Below are 16,540 nucleotides of genomic sequence, written 5' to 3' on the forward strand. Positions count from 1 at the left end.
GTACTAAATCACTTTGGTTTCCATTAGCGGCGGCCATTACGAGCAAATAAAATGTCTAAATGAGCCGTGTTTTAAAACGCTGACCAACAAAGTGAGGACCTTTTTGTTACCACCATACAGGTTTTAATGAGCTCGCGCTACAGTGATCCGGTCCGATCCGGTTTCTCCGCTTCATTAGAGATCTAGTATTGTTGTGCAGAATCGCAGCGAACGTTAGTCACCGTATACCTTATAAAGACGTTTTTCTCTCTGTGTTTAATTGGAACGCCAAGCTTATCAGGCATTTTGTTTTGCGTTCCTTTAAATCCGTACGGAGCGGTGACATCAGTTTTGATGTTTTCATGCAGACGGTTGTGAAATGTCATAAAGTAGGCCTGATTGTTGCACCATATTTGTTTAGCTCTCGAAATCTGTCCCGTCGCCTTCGGTTGCGTCGCACTCGCACGTGGAGATGAACTAAAACAGTAGGTTTTTGTATGTTTAAAAACTACAGCGTTAAACAAAAACAACCCAAACCACCAAGGATTCTTGTCTCTGTGACGATTTATGAAAAAATAAATAAATAAAAATGTATTATTAGCATGTGTGGTTATGCTTCTCAAGCTGCCCCGTTTCTGTCATAAGGAAAATAAATAAGGGGAAGAAACAAGGTCTAATCTGCATCGAGCAGGACGTGAAGCTGTGGCTCAGATGTGGCTTAACTTTTAGTGCTGTACAGTAAAGTGGATCAGTCCTGCTGTACGCCGGCAGGAGTTTGGTGAAGGTTGTTTGGCCAGCACCATGTGTAACAAACCTGAGAACTTTCAGCTACAGTTAGATGAACAGACTGGAACCTTCTCACATCTCCAGATCTGAGGAGTGTTTCTGTGAGGCTTTCTGAGAGGTCGCATCCATCCATTCAGACAGACGGTTTTCATCACGTTCTCGAAACACACTAGCTAGCGATCGTCATTCCTGAGTCTGTCCTATTGGGTCGTTTCTTGCATGTTAATTCCCTTTCCCGATCCTTTGTGGTGTTAAATGACGCTCGTAGTTTACACGCAGCGATCCTTTGGAGACATCTGTGTAATCTAGCCTGGGTCTAGAAAGCCAGGTGTTATTCCCACACTTCGTGTTGGCCGTGAGTGTTTGCTTCTTATCACCCGAGGGAAGTCTAAGGTCCTGCTGCTCCGCTTGGCTTACCATGAGAGATGGAGAGAGGAAGTAAATTGCTCAAGGATGGTAACAAACAAGCGAAGTAGTTGCAGCGGAGCTTGTTTCAAATATCCGATTTAGCAGAGAATCAGACTGTCCCCTGGATGTCCCACAACTAACTCTAAATGCAGAAAACGTAAACAGAAAATCGCTTGACTAAGGCGCGCTCCAGGGTCTGATGTTTTGCGGTTGAAGACAGTGATTAGTGTTGCGCGCTCCACGTGGTGTTTGTTTGGGGTTTGATTTGTGCCGGCATGACAGGACCAATCAGTGCCATCTGGAGCGCCTCCATCACATCACGCTCCAGCTCCACTTTGTTCCTGAGATGTCCCGGCGTAGCCGCAGTGACCCCCTACACCCGCTGTTCAGGATGTCTCTCGCTAATGAGGATGAGCTATTATCCACTCGCATCACCACTCGCGCCGCCTTTCAACTTCCCCTAGCGACACCAAACCCAAGTCCGCTTCTCGCTCTCATCAGGAAAAAAAAAAGGCAATAACCAGATCGGGGGTAAGAAACAGGCCGTGATGAGCAGGATGGAAAGCACCACTCATGTCCCTTCACCCTTCGGGAGCTCGTTAGAGGCTGTCGGTTATCACATCCCCTCTTCATCGGCCGTTTCCTGCACACTTCAGGGTGGCGCCAGCTTCCGTAGGGAGCGCGTAAATAAACACATTTGTCACTTCTTCTCAAAGCAAATTGCATCGCGGGCCTTAATTATACGGCAGGGCTCCTCTGACTGCTTTCTAATGCAGATGAGGCGACGGAGACGGCGCGCTTCGGCTCGGCTTTTGGGAGCTTTCTTCTGCCTTTTATCTTTTTTTTGGTTGTTGTTGTCAGTTTAATATGTATTTTTATAATGAAAGTCAGAGGAGGTCGAGTTCATTAACACATTAGCCGACGGCGGCTGTTTTATTTTTTTATATTTATTTTATAAAAAGAAAAGAAAGGGCCGTTAGTTTTTCTGCACAAAAGCTGCACAGTCTCCGCTATGGCATTTTTTACGTTAAGTCTGACACCTTGGACAGACGACCTCCACGAGGGGAGGGTTTACAAACCGACTGGAACCGAACCGGATGTGACAGAAGGATTGCAGTACTCACAAAGTCATGTACATCCACTGAACACAGGGGAAATGATTCTAAAAATCAGTCTGTATTGTGTATTGTATTGTGATTTTGTGTGTGTGTGTGTGTGTGTAACTGTCCACGTGCTGATCGAGAAGATTTTGATGTGACGTCCAGTTTGCTCAATAACGTGTAGGTGGAACCTTCACAGAGCAGCAACCGATCATCTCAGGACAAGATTTCACACCAGAACACACCCTCATGCTGATGGGGCAGAAGCAGACAGTTGAAAAAGAGTTGCAGGACAACGTGAGAGCAGCAGGAACATCAGCTACAGTGATTAAAGATGGAGGCTTGTGAGCGGTCACGTTTGTCTCTGGTCGGTTGCTTACCATGATTTTGGTGTGTGAGTTTTAGTGATAGTGTATTGTATGGTGTGTGTGTGTGGTGTCACAGACACGTGACTCTCCTCTTCTGAGGGAACTTTCCACTGTTGTTGTTTTTGCCATCATGAGTTGCTTTTTAAAGCAAATCCTTCAAGTGAGGCTTTTAAAACTGAAGCACTGCCAGAAAGAAAGCAGTTTATTTTGTAAACTCGTTAATTCTGTAATGATCTTCTCCCTATATTCACATCACCGTCATCAGGCGGTGTTTGTTTTTAGTGTTTTGTTTCTCTTTAATTGTTCAGTGTGGAGATGCAACTGAAGCAAATCCGTCATCGTTCTCCTGCCTGTTAAAGCGCTCTGAAAGGTCTGCGGTCTGATTCGTTATCGCACGTCTTACTCAGGAGTAGCTGCTGGACCAGAAGGAAAGTCTCCCGATGTTCCAGCACGTGACGCTTGTCATGATGTATCTGGTTGCTTAGTAACCGTGTGAAGTTTGCAGTAGTTTGTGGTTTGTGACGACGCAGGCGAGTAGGCTGCCGAGGTGACGCAGGACGAGCGCTAACAAAGCCGACTGTTTGAGATCTGCGATGCAGGCAGTGTGGAGTGAGTAAAGAGGGCATTTAGTGTGTCTCAAGCACGCGGTGTTGAGTTGCTTTAACACGGTTTGGGAAAAAGGACACTTGATTGTGTACTTGAAGTGCATTCTCACGGGAAGGGAATTAGTCATGAAATGAAGACTCGAAGCCCGAGATACTGACATTCCTGATCCAGAGAGACGCTTGGCACGTTATGTCCCCGACAGACCCTCCCTCAGCGGCAGTGCGACACACACACACACGCGCGCAGGTGCGCGCACACAGTGTTGTCTGTCTCTCAGGTCTGCGCTGCCAGCTGATTGGCTAATAAGGGAGGGGCTGTACGTTAGCAGTCGTCCTGCGCATCATCTCCATTGGCTCAGACAAGGATGACCTCACCAAAGCCAGTTGTTGATTTGGCTCGGCGCGTGTGTGTATATGTGATAGAGAGAGAGAGAGAGAGAGCTGGTCGTCGTGGCGATGGGTAAAGAGACAGACAGAGCCGAGGTGCGCTCCATCAAGCGCCTTCCGTCCTACGCCGCTATGGAAACGAGCGATGTACACCTCCGGGAGGATGAGGCAGGTGCGTGCGTGCGTGCGTGTGTGTGTGTGTGAGGGAGAGAGAGAGAAAGAGAATTGTAGTTTTAAAACTGAGCCTCTGTTGAAATATTAAACACTGGAATGAGAGCGATGTGAACTGTGTCCGTGTGAGAAGATTAGCGTTCACACCTAAAATTGTATTTCATGGAGCGTTGTTTGTAAATCTGTGAATATGTATATAGTGAACTTTACAAAAAAAGACACACAAAAAAGGATAAAGGTACAGAGGGTAAACCCCCTCCCCCCCACCCCATATTCTTATGATTTCTGCACGGAGAAGCAGAAACGAGGGTATTGTGTTGGGGCTCACAATTCGCTGAAAAGTGCTCGAGGTTACTGTTAATAGACAATAACGTGTGTGTGTGTGTGAGAGCCACCGTGGCGCGCTCCATCAGTGTAAATTGCAGTACATGGCTGCAGGCACTTGCTTATTGCCATTAATGTCTGGAACGGTGCAAGCAATACAGGGAGGACGCCGCAGGAAAGCCACATGCGGAGAAAAATAATATAAGAGTACAGAAATAAATGTTTTTATTATTCTTATTATGAGGCTGGAGTGTGTGTTGCATGTCACCCTGAAGCGCTCAGTGTTTCAGAGTTTAGGGCGATTAATATTCCCGAGTGCGAATGCGTTTGGGGTTTGAATTGTGCACTCGCGTCTTAATGAAATGATAATTAAGGTGAATCTGCTTCATCAGCTTTCTTTGCGTTCATCAGAGAGGGGGGGGGGACATGCCTTGGGGTAAACGGGAGGAGTTCGGCACACGATGTCGGCTAATTAACAGAAATGATCCTGAATTTGTTACCGCAGGAGGTCCGAGTCACTCGTCCTCAAACTCTCCCCATCCCGAGTGTGCGCTGGGTCGTCATGGCGACTGTACATGAGGTCTTTCATCATCCTTCAAACTTTCAGAAGTCACTGTCTGTTATCTGTGAGAATTCGATGTGGTGTGGAAATGTTATTTCCGCAGTTCAACAAACTTCCATTTTTGGTTGTTTTTTTTCCCTCTCAAAGCGATCCGGTCGTTAGTTAATCTTAAGTCAGTTCGAAGTTGAATCAGAACAAAGAGAAAAATAAACGGATAGATAACTGACACGTCGGGCTCGCCACATTTCCTGCGGTCAGATTCAGGAGAGAAAAAAAATCTCAACCCAGCATCGAAAACGTCTTCACACATTTTTCGATGGAGGAAAAGCCAAACATACAGGAATTAAACACGCGTACAATATGTATACACACACACATTATATATATATATATATATATATATATATATATATATATATATATATATATATATATATATATATATATTTTAATTATTAGTTAACAAGCGGTACTTTTTGTTGCATAGCAACAAGCTCGTTGAGGTCAAACACGTTACCAGCTGGAAGAAATGAATAACATTTACCAAGAACTGAAATCATGACCCAATATTAACAACAACTCCATAATGGCTGCAAGTAACGATTATTTTCTTATTGATTAATCTGTAAATGATATATATTTTTTTCCTTTTTTTACAAATTACAAGAATTTTAACTGGTCTATAGATTATTTTCTGAATAACTCGGAAAATATTTTACAAATTTTGTTTTACAAATTATGTTCCAACATATACCTATATAAAAAAAAGTGGCAAGTATTAAAATGGATACCCAAGAGTTTTTTGTAAAATAAATAGGACAGGATTTATTTATTTATTTATTTATTTATTTATTTATTTATTTTTAGTAATTTAATTGTTGATCAAGTCATAATAAAAACTAGATCATCTAAATCAGCACGTCTCAAACTTTTCTCGGTACTGAAGGTACAGTTTACGGTCTACAAGCTCTACATGCAATCTGTTAATAAAGGGACGAAATCAAACTTGATCTTTTACTTAAAACACTTCATCACAAAAGGCTTTCATTAAAGGTGGTGTTTCCGATTTTCTACTAATAACTACAGTAGATCGTGTCATGGTGTGTGCTGAGTTTGGTTTATGACAATACAGGCAACTGACTGTGTGTGTGTGTTTAGTGCGTGACTGAAACTAGTAAACAGACTCGATGTAATTTTGTAGCTTGGGCTATTCATATGAAATTGATTGTTTATTTATTTAGTTATTTAACGGTTGCAACTATTATTCTGGTAGCTTTCTAAAAACATTTTTTGTGCTTTTCCACCTCGGGTGCTTTCGCTCATTACCATTTTTTTTTAGTAGTTTTACGTTTTTTCTAAAATGTTCTTATTTTATATATATATATATATATATATATATATATATATATATATATATATATATATATATATATATATATATATATATATTACTCTGTGAGGAAAAAACCCTCAATCTTTTGCGCCCCCTTGTGTTCCGACAAATGAAATGCACTGGATGTTTTATTTTTTGTTAGTTTGAATCGAAACCAAACGGGGTGTGTGTGTATGTGTGTGTGTGTGTGTGGGTGTGTATATATATATATATATATATATATATATATATATATATATATATATATATATATATATATAAAAATAGAATTATTTAGCTCCTTTTTGATTATGAGGATTTAAAAATAGACCCCTTTTTTAAATTATATATATATATTTTTTTATCTTTTTAATTTGTTTTAACTAGATTTTATTTTTCCTGCATTAGGACTACAGTAGCTTGCAGTGTGTGTGTGTGTGTGTGTGGGAGAGCTAGCGAGCGAGCAGAAAAAAATTTAAAATGCAGATATTTGGCCTCGTTCTCACACTGGGTGTTTTGAGAAGGCGACTTTTGGGGAGACGGAAAGCTGGGTGAGAGCGAGAGAAAAGGGGAGATGGAGAGCAGGAGATAAACGATGATGGAGAGATCTAACAGAACTGTGTGGGTGGGTGGGGGGTGTTCGCCTATAGAGTTGACACCAATTCACTCAGTCCCCTGACTCAGTTCTCTCTCTCTCTCTCTCTCTCTCTCTCTCTCTCTCTCTCTCTCTCTCTCTTCCCCCGCATCTATTGCTTGCACTCTCACTGTTTCTTATCTGTCTGTCAGCTCATCCCGTTCTCTCTCTATCTAATGTGTCTTGCTCAACCTCTGTTTTCCTCAGCTGTCTCGCATCTTATTTTTGGCTGTTGGTTTTTCTTGTTCTGTGTGTGTGTGTCTCTCTCTCTCTCTCTCTCTCTCTCTCTCTCTCTCTCTCTCTCTCTCTCTCTCTCTCTCTCTCTCTCTCATCTGTCCTGATTGTCCTCCAGCTGAACACATGATTAGTGCATGGCGCTAACAGCTAGCACCCTGACCCCCTTACACACTCTGTAGAGGTGAAACACACACAGGGGACTGGAGGGAGGGTGGGGGGTTGGGGGTGTGTGTGTGTGAGAAAGAGATGAAGGGCACTTTCAAGGGAGCTATTAGTGTGTGAGTGATGCCTGTAGGGCACTCTGATCCAGGAAAATACACACATTTCTATTAGCATGTGAGCTGTCAAATTCCTCTATCTCGTGTGTGTGTGTGTGTGTGTGTGTGTGTGTGTGTGTGTGTGTGTGTGTGTGTGTGTGTGTGTGTGTGTGTGTGTGTGTGTGTGTGTCTTTGTGAGTAAGAGGTTAGGGCACAAACACCTGCTTCTGTCATGGGCACCACCTGTGAGCCTGTCACAGCGAGTGTGTGCTGCTCATCTCCTGAATCTTGATTTGTGTGTGTGTCTCAGTCAGAGAGCATTAACATCATATTAGTGCATGCTTGTGTTTGAACCTACTTTAATTTGTGTATCGCACATGTCATTTGAATGATGATTGTGTGTGTGTTCGAGTGTGTTTGTGTGTGTGCAGTATGTGAGCGGTTTGAGTTCAGTCCTCTTGACCTCTGTGAACACACCAGGTTGTCAGTGCTAGCTTTGAGACCTGATGCCAGTGAACACAGCAGGGTGACAACTGACACACTGCAAGACTGACAATCTCTCTCTCTCTCTCTCTGTTTCGCTCTCTGTCTTTTGCGCTCTCTCTCTCCCCCTCCTCCCTTGCTCTGATGTCCTTTTGACCCCCCTTTCTAATGCAGTCAATAGTTTTCTTTCCTTTTTACAATTTTTCTCTCTACAACCTCTCTCTCTCTCTCTCTCTCTCTCTCTCTCTCTCTCTCTCTCTCTCTCTCTCTCTCTCTCTCTCATCTTTTAGTCTCTTCCTGTCTTTCATTCTGAGTCTCCCTTTGTCTGTCTTTTGTTCCCTTCTGTTTTGTCTTTCTCACTCTTAGCCTGTTTGTCTCTTTGTCTTTCATTTTATTCTATTGTCTTCCTGTGTCACTCTCTCTCTCTCTTTCTCTCTCTCTCTCTCTCCCCCCGGTGTCAGTGCGATATGTATTTATTCATTTATTCGTGCAGGCTGCACTTTTTGTCTTTGACACTTTTCAAAGATTTTTTTCCCCTCCTTCTCCCATAAGACCCGGAAACCTTTCATTCATTTCAACACACACACACACACGCCTGTACAGACATGCCTACATCCAAAAACTTTTCTTGGGTAATGAAGCAGTATCTGACCTTTGCCTGTGTGTATATATATATATATGTGTGTGTGTGTGTGGGGCAGGTGTGTGACGGCGATGCGGAACGTGTGCACGGGTCGTGGTCATGTGACCCGACCCCACCATTGGTGACAGGGTCATGGAAGCACCTGGGTTCTACTGCCCCCTGAGTTACTGCCCCAACACAGCTGGTAACTAACCCCCCCCCCCCCCCCCACACACACACACACACACACCCAAACACCCCCCCCCCAACACCACAAACACCATATATTATGATGCAAATGTTCACAATTATCAGAGTTTATACTGAAGACATTTATTTCATTTTCTTTTCCCCTTCACCTACTGATTTTCTGCTTTAATTGTCCTCTTCACTTGTCCTTTTCCGTGTGTGTGATGCAGGTTGTGTGTGTATGTGCTTGTTAGGCGTCAGCTCCGATGAGAATGTCTGAAGTTGCGCTGGAGGAAAGAGGCTTCGACACGATGAAAGTCTTAGAGAGTGACGTCCCTCCCGAACCGCACAGCCCCGCACACGAACACAACGCCGCACACGAACACAACGCCACACACACGCAGCACCAAGATCACACACAAAACAAGTGTGTGCAAGAACAGAGCTGCGCGGACCTCAGTAACCAAACACAGGTGAGCACAGGACCGGGGGAGGGAGCAGACACGCACACGAACACACACACACACACACACACAAACACTCAGGGGAATAATAGGATACTAAACAGCAATATCCCGGATTCTAACTAAATGAAAACCTAAACAAATCTGTTGTCACCTACAGCACAGGAATTTAATGAGGGCCGAATGACCGAAGTAAAACTGCAAGTCTGGGCTGTCGAGGTCCTCATTCAGCCAGTGAGAACACGCCAACCCACATAAATTAAAATAATTTAGCTACATTACAGGGCCTTCCTGCTATTAGAAGAAGAGAGACAGGCTTGTTTTATGTTTATTTGACTCCTTATCCTGCAATATAAAGAATACTAGATGAGAGACATTGTCCACTGAGTGGATCATGGTGTAAATCCTCTGAGCGAGCACAGCGGCCAGAGCCAACGGGAGCCAGATCCTGGCCAGCTGCTGCATGACTGGCTCCAAGCAGGCCAGAGGGGCCCGAATATCTGGAGCTGAAATCCCGCAGGCTTATCTGCAAACTTCCTGTGTGTCATTCCAAGTCATGGGACGGCCGTGCGTGCTTGTGCGCGAGTGTGTGGGTGCGCACAAGCGTGTGACTTTGCCACCATCTGTCACTGGCAGCATGACGGAGAAAGAGAGCCAAACCTCTTCTCACTGTCTTTCTCTCGCTCTCTGTCTTTCCCAATTAGCTGCTTCACTGATGCACTCACATGGCACACCTTCTGTCACTGCAACAACCTACTTACTGTAGTGCTACAGTACACACACACACACACACACACACACACCTCCCATAAATCTATGCTTCAGCTCTGCATTTCTGCTGATGCTGTACATAGCCGCTATATTTTGCATAATAGAAACCAAAAGCATTATGCAGAAAACGCGTCCTATGGGACGAAGGGTGTAGAATTTTTCATAATTGACATTAATGGGCAGAAAACGTCCAGGAAATTTTAATTTACAGAGTTAAACAGAATGGTTTTTAAGGAGCTGTACCAATACTTTTGCTACCGATTCGATAAATTTAGTCTCATGGTAGAAGGATGGCATTTGTGTAGGTTTGTCCTGCCGTCAGCCATAATAAAGACCAAATTGTCGCCTCGAGCATCTTATTTAGATTTTTCCTTTTATTTCACTCGAGGGTTTTTTATTTATTTTTTTTGTTTTTTTTTTTGGAAATCCCTAAAGCTCTGAAGTAAACGGCAGCTCCGATTTAATTGTTCCGAATTTCACAAACCGTGTGACGGTAACGGGGATAAAGCCATTAGGGAAAGGCCATGGCTTCATCTGCATTCACACTAGCAAGCGACAAAGCAGGCGCCGGTTCATCGTCTATGCAAGTTCACAGCATGAGGCTCGATTCCAGAGACACAGCAACAAACTGACATTTGAATTGATATTTTCCCGATTTTATGCAAATGACTTCTGATGCAACCGCAGCAACAAATCCAAATAAAAACTCCTCGTCAAAAGCGTCAGAAGAAACCCCTACTTAAAAATAAGAAAGGCACCAGAAGAGCTGATCTGGAGTTTCATGGTTCGTCAGTATTCTGTTCCCTTGGTGGGAACTGGTTATTTGGTTACATTCTGGCAAAGAAAAAAAATATATACACACAAACTGTCCAATTGTTTAACAAGTTGCTTAAAGCAGGTATTGAATCATTGAGACAATTATTTACTCCCCCCCCCCCCCCCCCGAGATAAAAAGGAAGTCAGAATCTCGCCTGTATCGATGTTCCATTTGTAAAATGGTGTCTGATTGTCTCTGCTTCCTGTCACGCAGCCGTCCACCACAACGGGACAGCCGATGAGACGCTCCAAGGTATCGTACCGTCATCTACTGCACGCTTTAGCATAAATGACTAATAACTCCATCTGTGAGCTCAGGCTTGTGTCGTGCTGCTCGTCTCATAGAAACTCCGATCAGGCGCCAAAATGTTCGTTCCCGGTACTGAAGGGCCTCGGCGCTAATTTCGCTCGCTTTCTCCCGCGGAGATTTTATACGCTGCGAAACCTCAAATTTAAAATGCTTTGGCCTTTTAGTACTGACTAAATAAAAATTTAAAGAGCACGGGAGACAACAGCAGCAGCACTTGGTGGGGTATAGTACTCCTGAGTATTAAAAAAAGCTACCCATCAAGTTGGCAAATTACCTTCATAAGTGCATTTTAACGGCGCTTTAATGAAGGCGACGGCTAAAATGCTTTTGGGGTATTTTTTCGGGAACAGGGCGTACTTTGTGGATCATCTCCACCAAGTGCAGTCAGTATTCATGGTGTTTGTGCATCTTGGACAAACGCATGTTTCTTTGTGGTGTTGTCATGCTATTAGATTTGTTCATGAAGTGCATCTTGAGGATTTTTTTAAGTCGTTGAAGCTGTTTATTGTGTGGGGTTTGTTTGGGGGGGGGTATATATATATTTTTGTATACAAATGAGCTTTCAGTCAGTTGTCTAGTGATTTTCTTTTGTGTTTGTCTTGCTCTCGTAGTGCTTGTTTTTACTTTGTACCTTCCGTTTGACATGTTTGGTCTTGACAGCGTCATTGTTTCGTTGTCGGCCGTGTTTGCAGTGCTTGTTGACCTTTCTAACAGATTTTCAGACGTTGATCGACAGCGGCGGTACAAACAGCACGACGCATCGTCGCTCTTAAAACGCAGCGCTCTGAAACAATTCGTCACCGCTCGAGCTCGTTGACCTCTGAAAATCATTTTCCATGTTTTGTTTTCTGTGTGGGCGAGAAGTGCAGAGGTTGGCGTTTCCATTTTAACTGTTTTCTAACAACAATATATGAACAGCTCTTTATTCACAACCACGGTTTATCTCCTCCAGTCAAACGCAAAAGTTAAGTTAGTCCGGAGTTTGGCGGTGTGTGAAGAATCGTCGCCACCCACAATCTCAGAGCCGTCACACCAGGTAAAGAACGCGTGTGTGTGTGTGTGTGTGTGTGTGTCTATGAATTATGTCTGTGCAATACGTTGTTACATAGTTGTCAGACCGCATAGAATAAAAATGTGGACAGCTGACAATTCTTTGCTTTTAAAGGTCCCATTCCACTTCATCCTTGTTTTGCTGTTAGTACTAACCTCCAGCTTCAGGAAGGCTTTTGAAGTGGCTATTGGGATTTGTTCATTTAAAGTATAGTGAAGTGACATACGGCTAAGTACGGTGAACCATACTCAGAATTCGTTCTCTGCATTTGACCCATCCAAAGTGCACACACACACCGTGAACACACACCCGGAGCAGTGGGCAGACATTTATGCTGCGGCACACAGGGAGCAGTTGGGGGGGGTTCGGTGCCTTGCTCAAGGGCACCTCAGTCGTGGCCGGCACGAGACTCGAACCCACAACCTTAGGATTACGAGTCAGACTCTCTAACCATTAGGCCACGACTTGCCCCACAAGTGATGTCGGGCACCGATGTAGGACGAAGAAACCTGGGGTTAAATCAGCAATCCAGTTCCTCCTAAACGTGTTCCATTGCGGTTGAGTGGTGGTTGTTCTTCCACACCAGTATTGGCACCGTGTTTGTATGGTGTATAAACCTCTTTGTCTTGCCGGAACAGGTACTAAGAGGCCATCTTAGTTCCCAGAAATTTTACCGCTCCAACCTACAAAGACCTTCTAAACAAAGCTGTGCTTGTGTATGGGTTAGATGGGCAAGTTTCCACATATACCCTCGTCAAGCATTACTTTTTTACCGACATACATACGTTTGAGACCAGCAAGGACGTGATGTGACCTGACTGCCTGTGGCTTGCTAAATTTCTGCGATAAAATGTCCACTTACATTTGCAGGTTGTTTAATCGAGACTGAATGTGTGAGAGAATTCTTTTTAATTTGCTGAATTTCTTTGATTTCAGTGATTTCAGAATTCTTTTCAGCCAGGCTGGTAATTAACCCAAAGATAATCATGCCTCTGAGTTGGTCATGAGCCAAGTGAACTAGTGTATCTCATTAGGAAAACCGCAATGAATTTAGTCATCAAACAATTGTTGAAGGTTTTGTCTATGGGGTACTTTGGGTTCCTAGTAAGTCACACTGTTGTTGGTCAATGAGATGTGGACCAACATTGTCCAATTGTCCTGTTCACACCAGCAGTGCCTTGGGGACAAATGTACTGTGCTGTCTGTGGCTGCGAAGTTTCCTGGTGAGGATTGTGGCAGCAACATATTTATGAGGTCAGTACGGACTTCTCTGTCCCCAGTCACCCTCAGATTCTAATTTCTCTGAGGGGATCCATAGATGTTCCCAAGCCAAGTTTGATCTGTAACCCCTCAAATGTTCTGCACTGGGATGTCTGTCCAGTGAGACATGCCTGATACTGATCTGAAGGCATCCTTGTTATTTGCCCTTGCCTATTCAAATGTTTCTTCTCAGTTCTTTGGAGAAGCACTTATACTGTAGGTATGGAGATTAACCATACCCAGTTACCCTGCATAGGAAGCTCATTTTCTGCAGGCTGGTCACATGCTAAAGTATGTGTTGATGGTCCACTCGATTGTGCCAGGAGAACTTGATATGCTTTCCATGAACTCTCAATTGCACCTTGCGGCTTAAGGTTCTTGCAGAAGATTATGAAGTTATGTGGGTGGCCCAGACACTCGCTTGCTTGTGGACACCACCCCTAGTGCTGCCTTCAGGGATGGGTCCTGGTATAACCTTTATCTAAGCAGGTATAACTGGTAACTTTCACACCGGTCATTATGGTTCCTTTTTTGTCTGACCTCTGCCCTAAGATCTGGTCACTAACGGTGGCCTCGTTAGGGTTATGGTGACAACCCTCTTATTCACTGTAATACGAAAACATCATCAATTCATGACAAGGTTTTAAACTGATATCTTGCTAATATAAACCAGTATCTGCATACATCAGAGTGTTGAACTTTACGTACAGTTTTTTATTGAGTGTGCAGAAAAAAAAGCAGATGAACTTTAAATGTTTTGCTGCTTAATTAGTGGTGGGAAAAAATTTCTCAAGTGAACTAAAGCAGAATCGACGCAGCCAGCTTCATAAATCGTGCAGACCAGATTTTGGACCCGAGGTGTGAAAGAATGCGAAGATTTATTTCTCTTATAGTTTGGTTTGGGATGCATTCAGGAAGCGCAGGGATCTTGGCCTAACTCTGCATGTACGTCTCACCTTGGTCTGGCTCACTCGTCCCCAAACAGGTTTTCTCTTTGTGAACCATTTTTCACCCTCTCTTGCACATAACAGCCAACATCAACACTCACACGAGCTCTCGACAGCTCGCTGGAGCTCAGAGTCTCACACTTCCACAGCATCAGCAATCCACTCGGTAATTGAGCTCAGTGTGTGGTAGGTGTGTTTGATTGAAAAGTGTGTCTCTCATTATTATTATTATATTTTTTTTAACCTCCCTCCACCCTAATGGTGATGTGTGTGTTTAATAGACGGTGCGCTGTTTGTGTGTATTTAATAGATGCGTACAGGGAGTCAGTTTGTCCCGAGCGCAGTATTGCTTGCATCCATCATCTCTATAAAATGTAATTTTCCTGCGTCAGCGGCTTGCAGCTCTGCAGAAAAACACACACACACACCCCCACCTGCGCTCTCTGCGGATTGATATAATTGGCCACTTTCACTCAAAACCCATTCCCGCCCATTATTAAGTTATCGGAAAGCTCTGAGAAGCGTAAGGCTGCCTCAGCTAGACCGCACCTCCAGCGCTTATACGGCACATTAAAGCAAAAACATTGCAAAATTAGCACAGCTGCCACTGGAAAGCTCCGAATTAGACCGTAGACACGCTCGGTAAACAAGACCGAGAGCAGGAACGCTTTCTCAGTATGCGTTTAATAAAAGCTCTTAAAAAGAGAGGGCTTTTTTTTGACATAGAAATTTAAACTGAGCATCTAATACGCACCCTCCTACAGCCAGTCGTTTGCGAATATTAAACAAGTCCCGACAGGTAATGGACTTTTTTAATCGGCTGTAAAGTAAATGTTTAAACTGCACTGTTTATTGGGTAAAGCAAATATTACAGCTAATGTATATTTTACTATGGAGAGATGAGCTGCAGTTTAATATTTGTAATTAGACTGTGAGGATGAACAGATGTTATTCAGCTTTACGTCCTTGAGCATGTGAAGGACAACCCCATCAATCCCCCGGACCCCCGAATCCGTTCTGAGAGTGGTCTATTCACACACTCCCCTTCCCCTCAATTTTTTTTGTTTAGCTTCTTTTCTTTCATTCGGCAGCTTCACGTCTTCTCCTTCCTCAGCGTTGCTCTCGAGCTCGAGAGACGGCAGTTGATCAATGGAGAGATGAGATTGTTTTGCCCCATCTCGTTGTTTGTGGGTTTTTTTTCCCATTGTAAAGGGCAAGACAGTTACTAATGGTCCAGGTTGTGTCCTTGAGAGAAATAAAGCAGGATAAAGACACAGCAGTGATGGATCTCCTTAAATAAAAAAATAAATAAAGCGTTCCTTTATCTGTTTATTGAATTTATTTATTTTTAATAAGCTGATATGCAGTTTTCTGGGATTAAAGTATTGATAAGGTAAATAAATAGGTTCTATGCTAATTGTGTGTCATGGATCACAAGACGCTCGTATGAGGTGTTTTTTTTTCTATGTCTTAACGTTTATTGATTATTTAGAAAATGAATATTTAAAATAAATGTTTAAAAAATGAACATTCAGCATTGTTATTGAGGAGGTGATCGGATGAGCAAAGCAGTTTGGTCTGAGTGTTCTTATAAAATATAATAATATTTTTAGATGCTTTGGGTGCTTGCTCGCTCTCTCTCTCTCTCTCACACACAAATGTGTATTATTATTCTGCCTAAAAAAGGAAGATCAGAGTGAAACTGCTCATTTTCTGTCAGTCGAAGGAACGTCCTGAATTATTTTATTTATTTTTTTTTATGCAATGAATTCTGTAGATATCTTAGTTTTTGTGGTCTTTAAAAAAAACAGGATGCACGTTTTGTCTTATTTATCTATCTATCTATCTATCTATCTATCTATCTATCTATCTATCTATCTATCTATCTATTTATTTATTTTAAATATACTTATTCATTTAAATGAAAGCAGCTAATTGTGTCGCTCATGGTGTGCTGTACAGGATAAGATCCATTTGCAGCTCAGCCAGGCTTCGGAGAAAGAGGAAGCTGCCAGCGGGGATGAAGAGCACGTCGAGAAGAGCCCGGAAAAGACAGAGCGAGCCGACAAAGCGCCAAGAAGATCACTGTCGAGAGGTGTGTGTGTGTGTGTCATAGTGGGTTGGTTGATGATGTAAACATCCCACTTTAAATAAGGCTTGAATATTTATATAGATATTTAAAATGAGTATAATAGACAGAAGATTGTCGGATATTGTGCATAATTTAAAGCAGCAGAAGGTGTGTGTGTGTGTGTGTCAGTGTGACTGGTGCTGGCAGATGAGATGTTTTCTTACATGCCAGATGGAGGCAGCAGAATGTATGCAGCATGTAAAATCTCTCTCTCTCTCTCTCTCTCTCTCTCTCTCTCTCTCTCTCTGTCTCTCTATCTCTCTCTGTCTCTGTCTCCCCCCCTCTGTCCCTCTCTCCCTCTTCATC

General features: G+C 43.2%; 1 protein-coding gene across 17 annotated transcripts in view; it reads left to right on the forward strand.

Moving 5' to 3' along the window:
- Nucleotides 1-16,540, forward strand: part of LOC113657018 (R3H domain-containing protein 1) — a 32,680-nt gene that overhangs the window by 2,350 nt on the left and 13,790 nt on the right. For 5 of the 17 annotated variants that reach the window (XM_047813047.1, XM_047813054.1, XM_047813067.1 and 2 more), the window contains exons 1-6: nt 3,657-3,805; nt 8,375-8,500; nt 8,715-8,957; nt 10,750-10,788; nt 11,798-11,881; nt 16,066-16,198. In XM_047813047.1, coding sequence (XP_047669003.1) covers nt 8,751-8,957; nt 10,750-10,788; nt 11,798-11,881; nt 16,066-16,198 — 463 coding nt within the window. In that variant the 5' untranslated portion in view covers nt 3,657-3,805; nt 8,375-8,500; nt 8,715-8,750. Of the gene's footprint in view, nt 1-3,655; nt 3,806-8,374; nt 8,501-8,714; nt 8,958-10,749; nt 10,789-11,797; nt 11,882-16,065; nt 16,199-16,540 lie in introns of those variants that run through there. The other 12 variants (XM_027168531.2, XM_047813045.1, XM_047813044.1 and 9 more) reach the window with 9 other exon arrangements.

This window comes from Tachysurus fulvidraco, chromosome 1, assembly GCF_022655615.1.
Source record: "Tachysurus fulvidraco isolate hzauxx_2018 chromosome 1, HZAU_PFXX_2.0, whole genome shotgun sequence".
Lineage (NCBI taxonomy): Eukaryota > Metazoa > Chordata > Actinopteri > Siluriformes > Bagridae > Tachysurus > Tachysurus fulvidraco.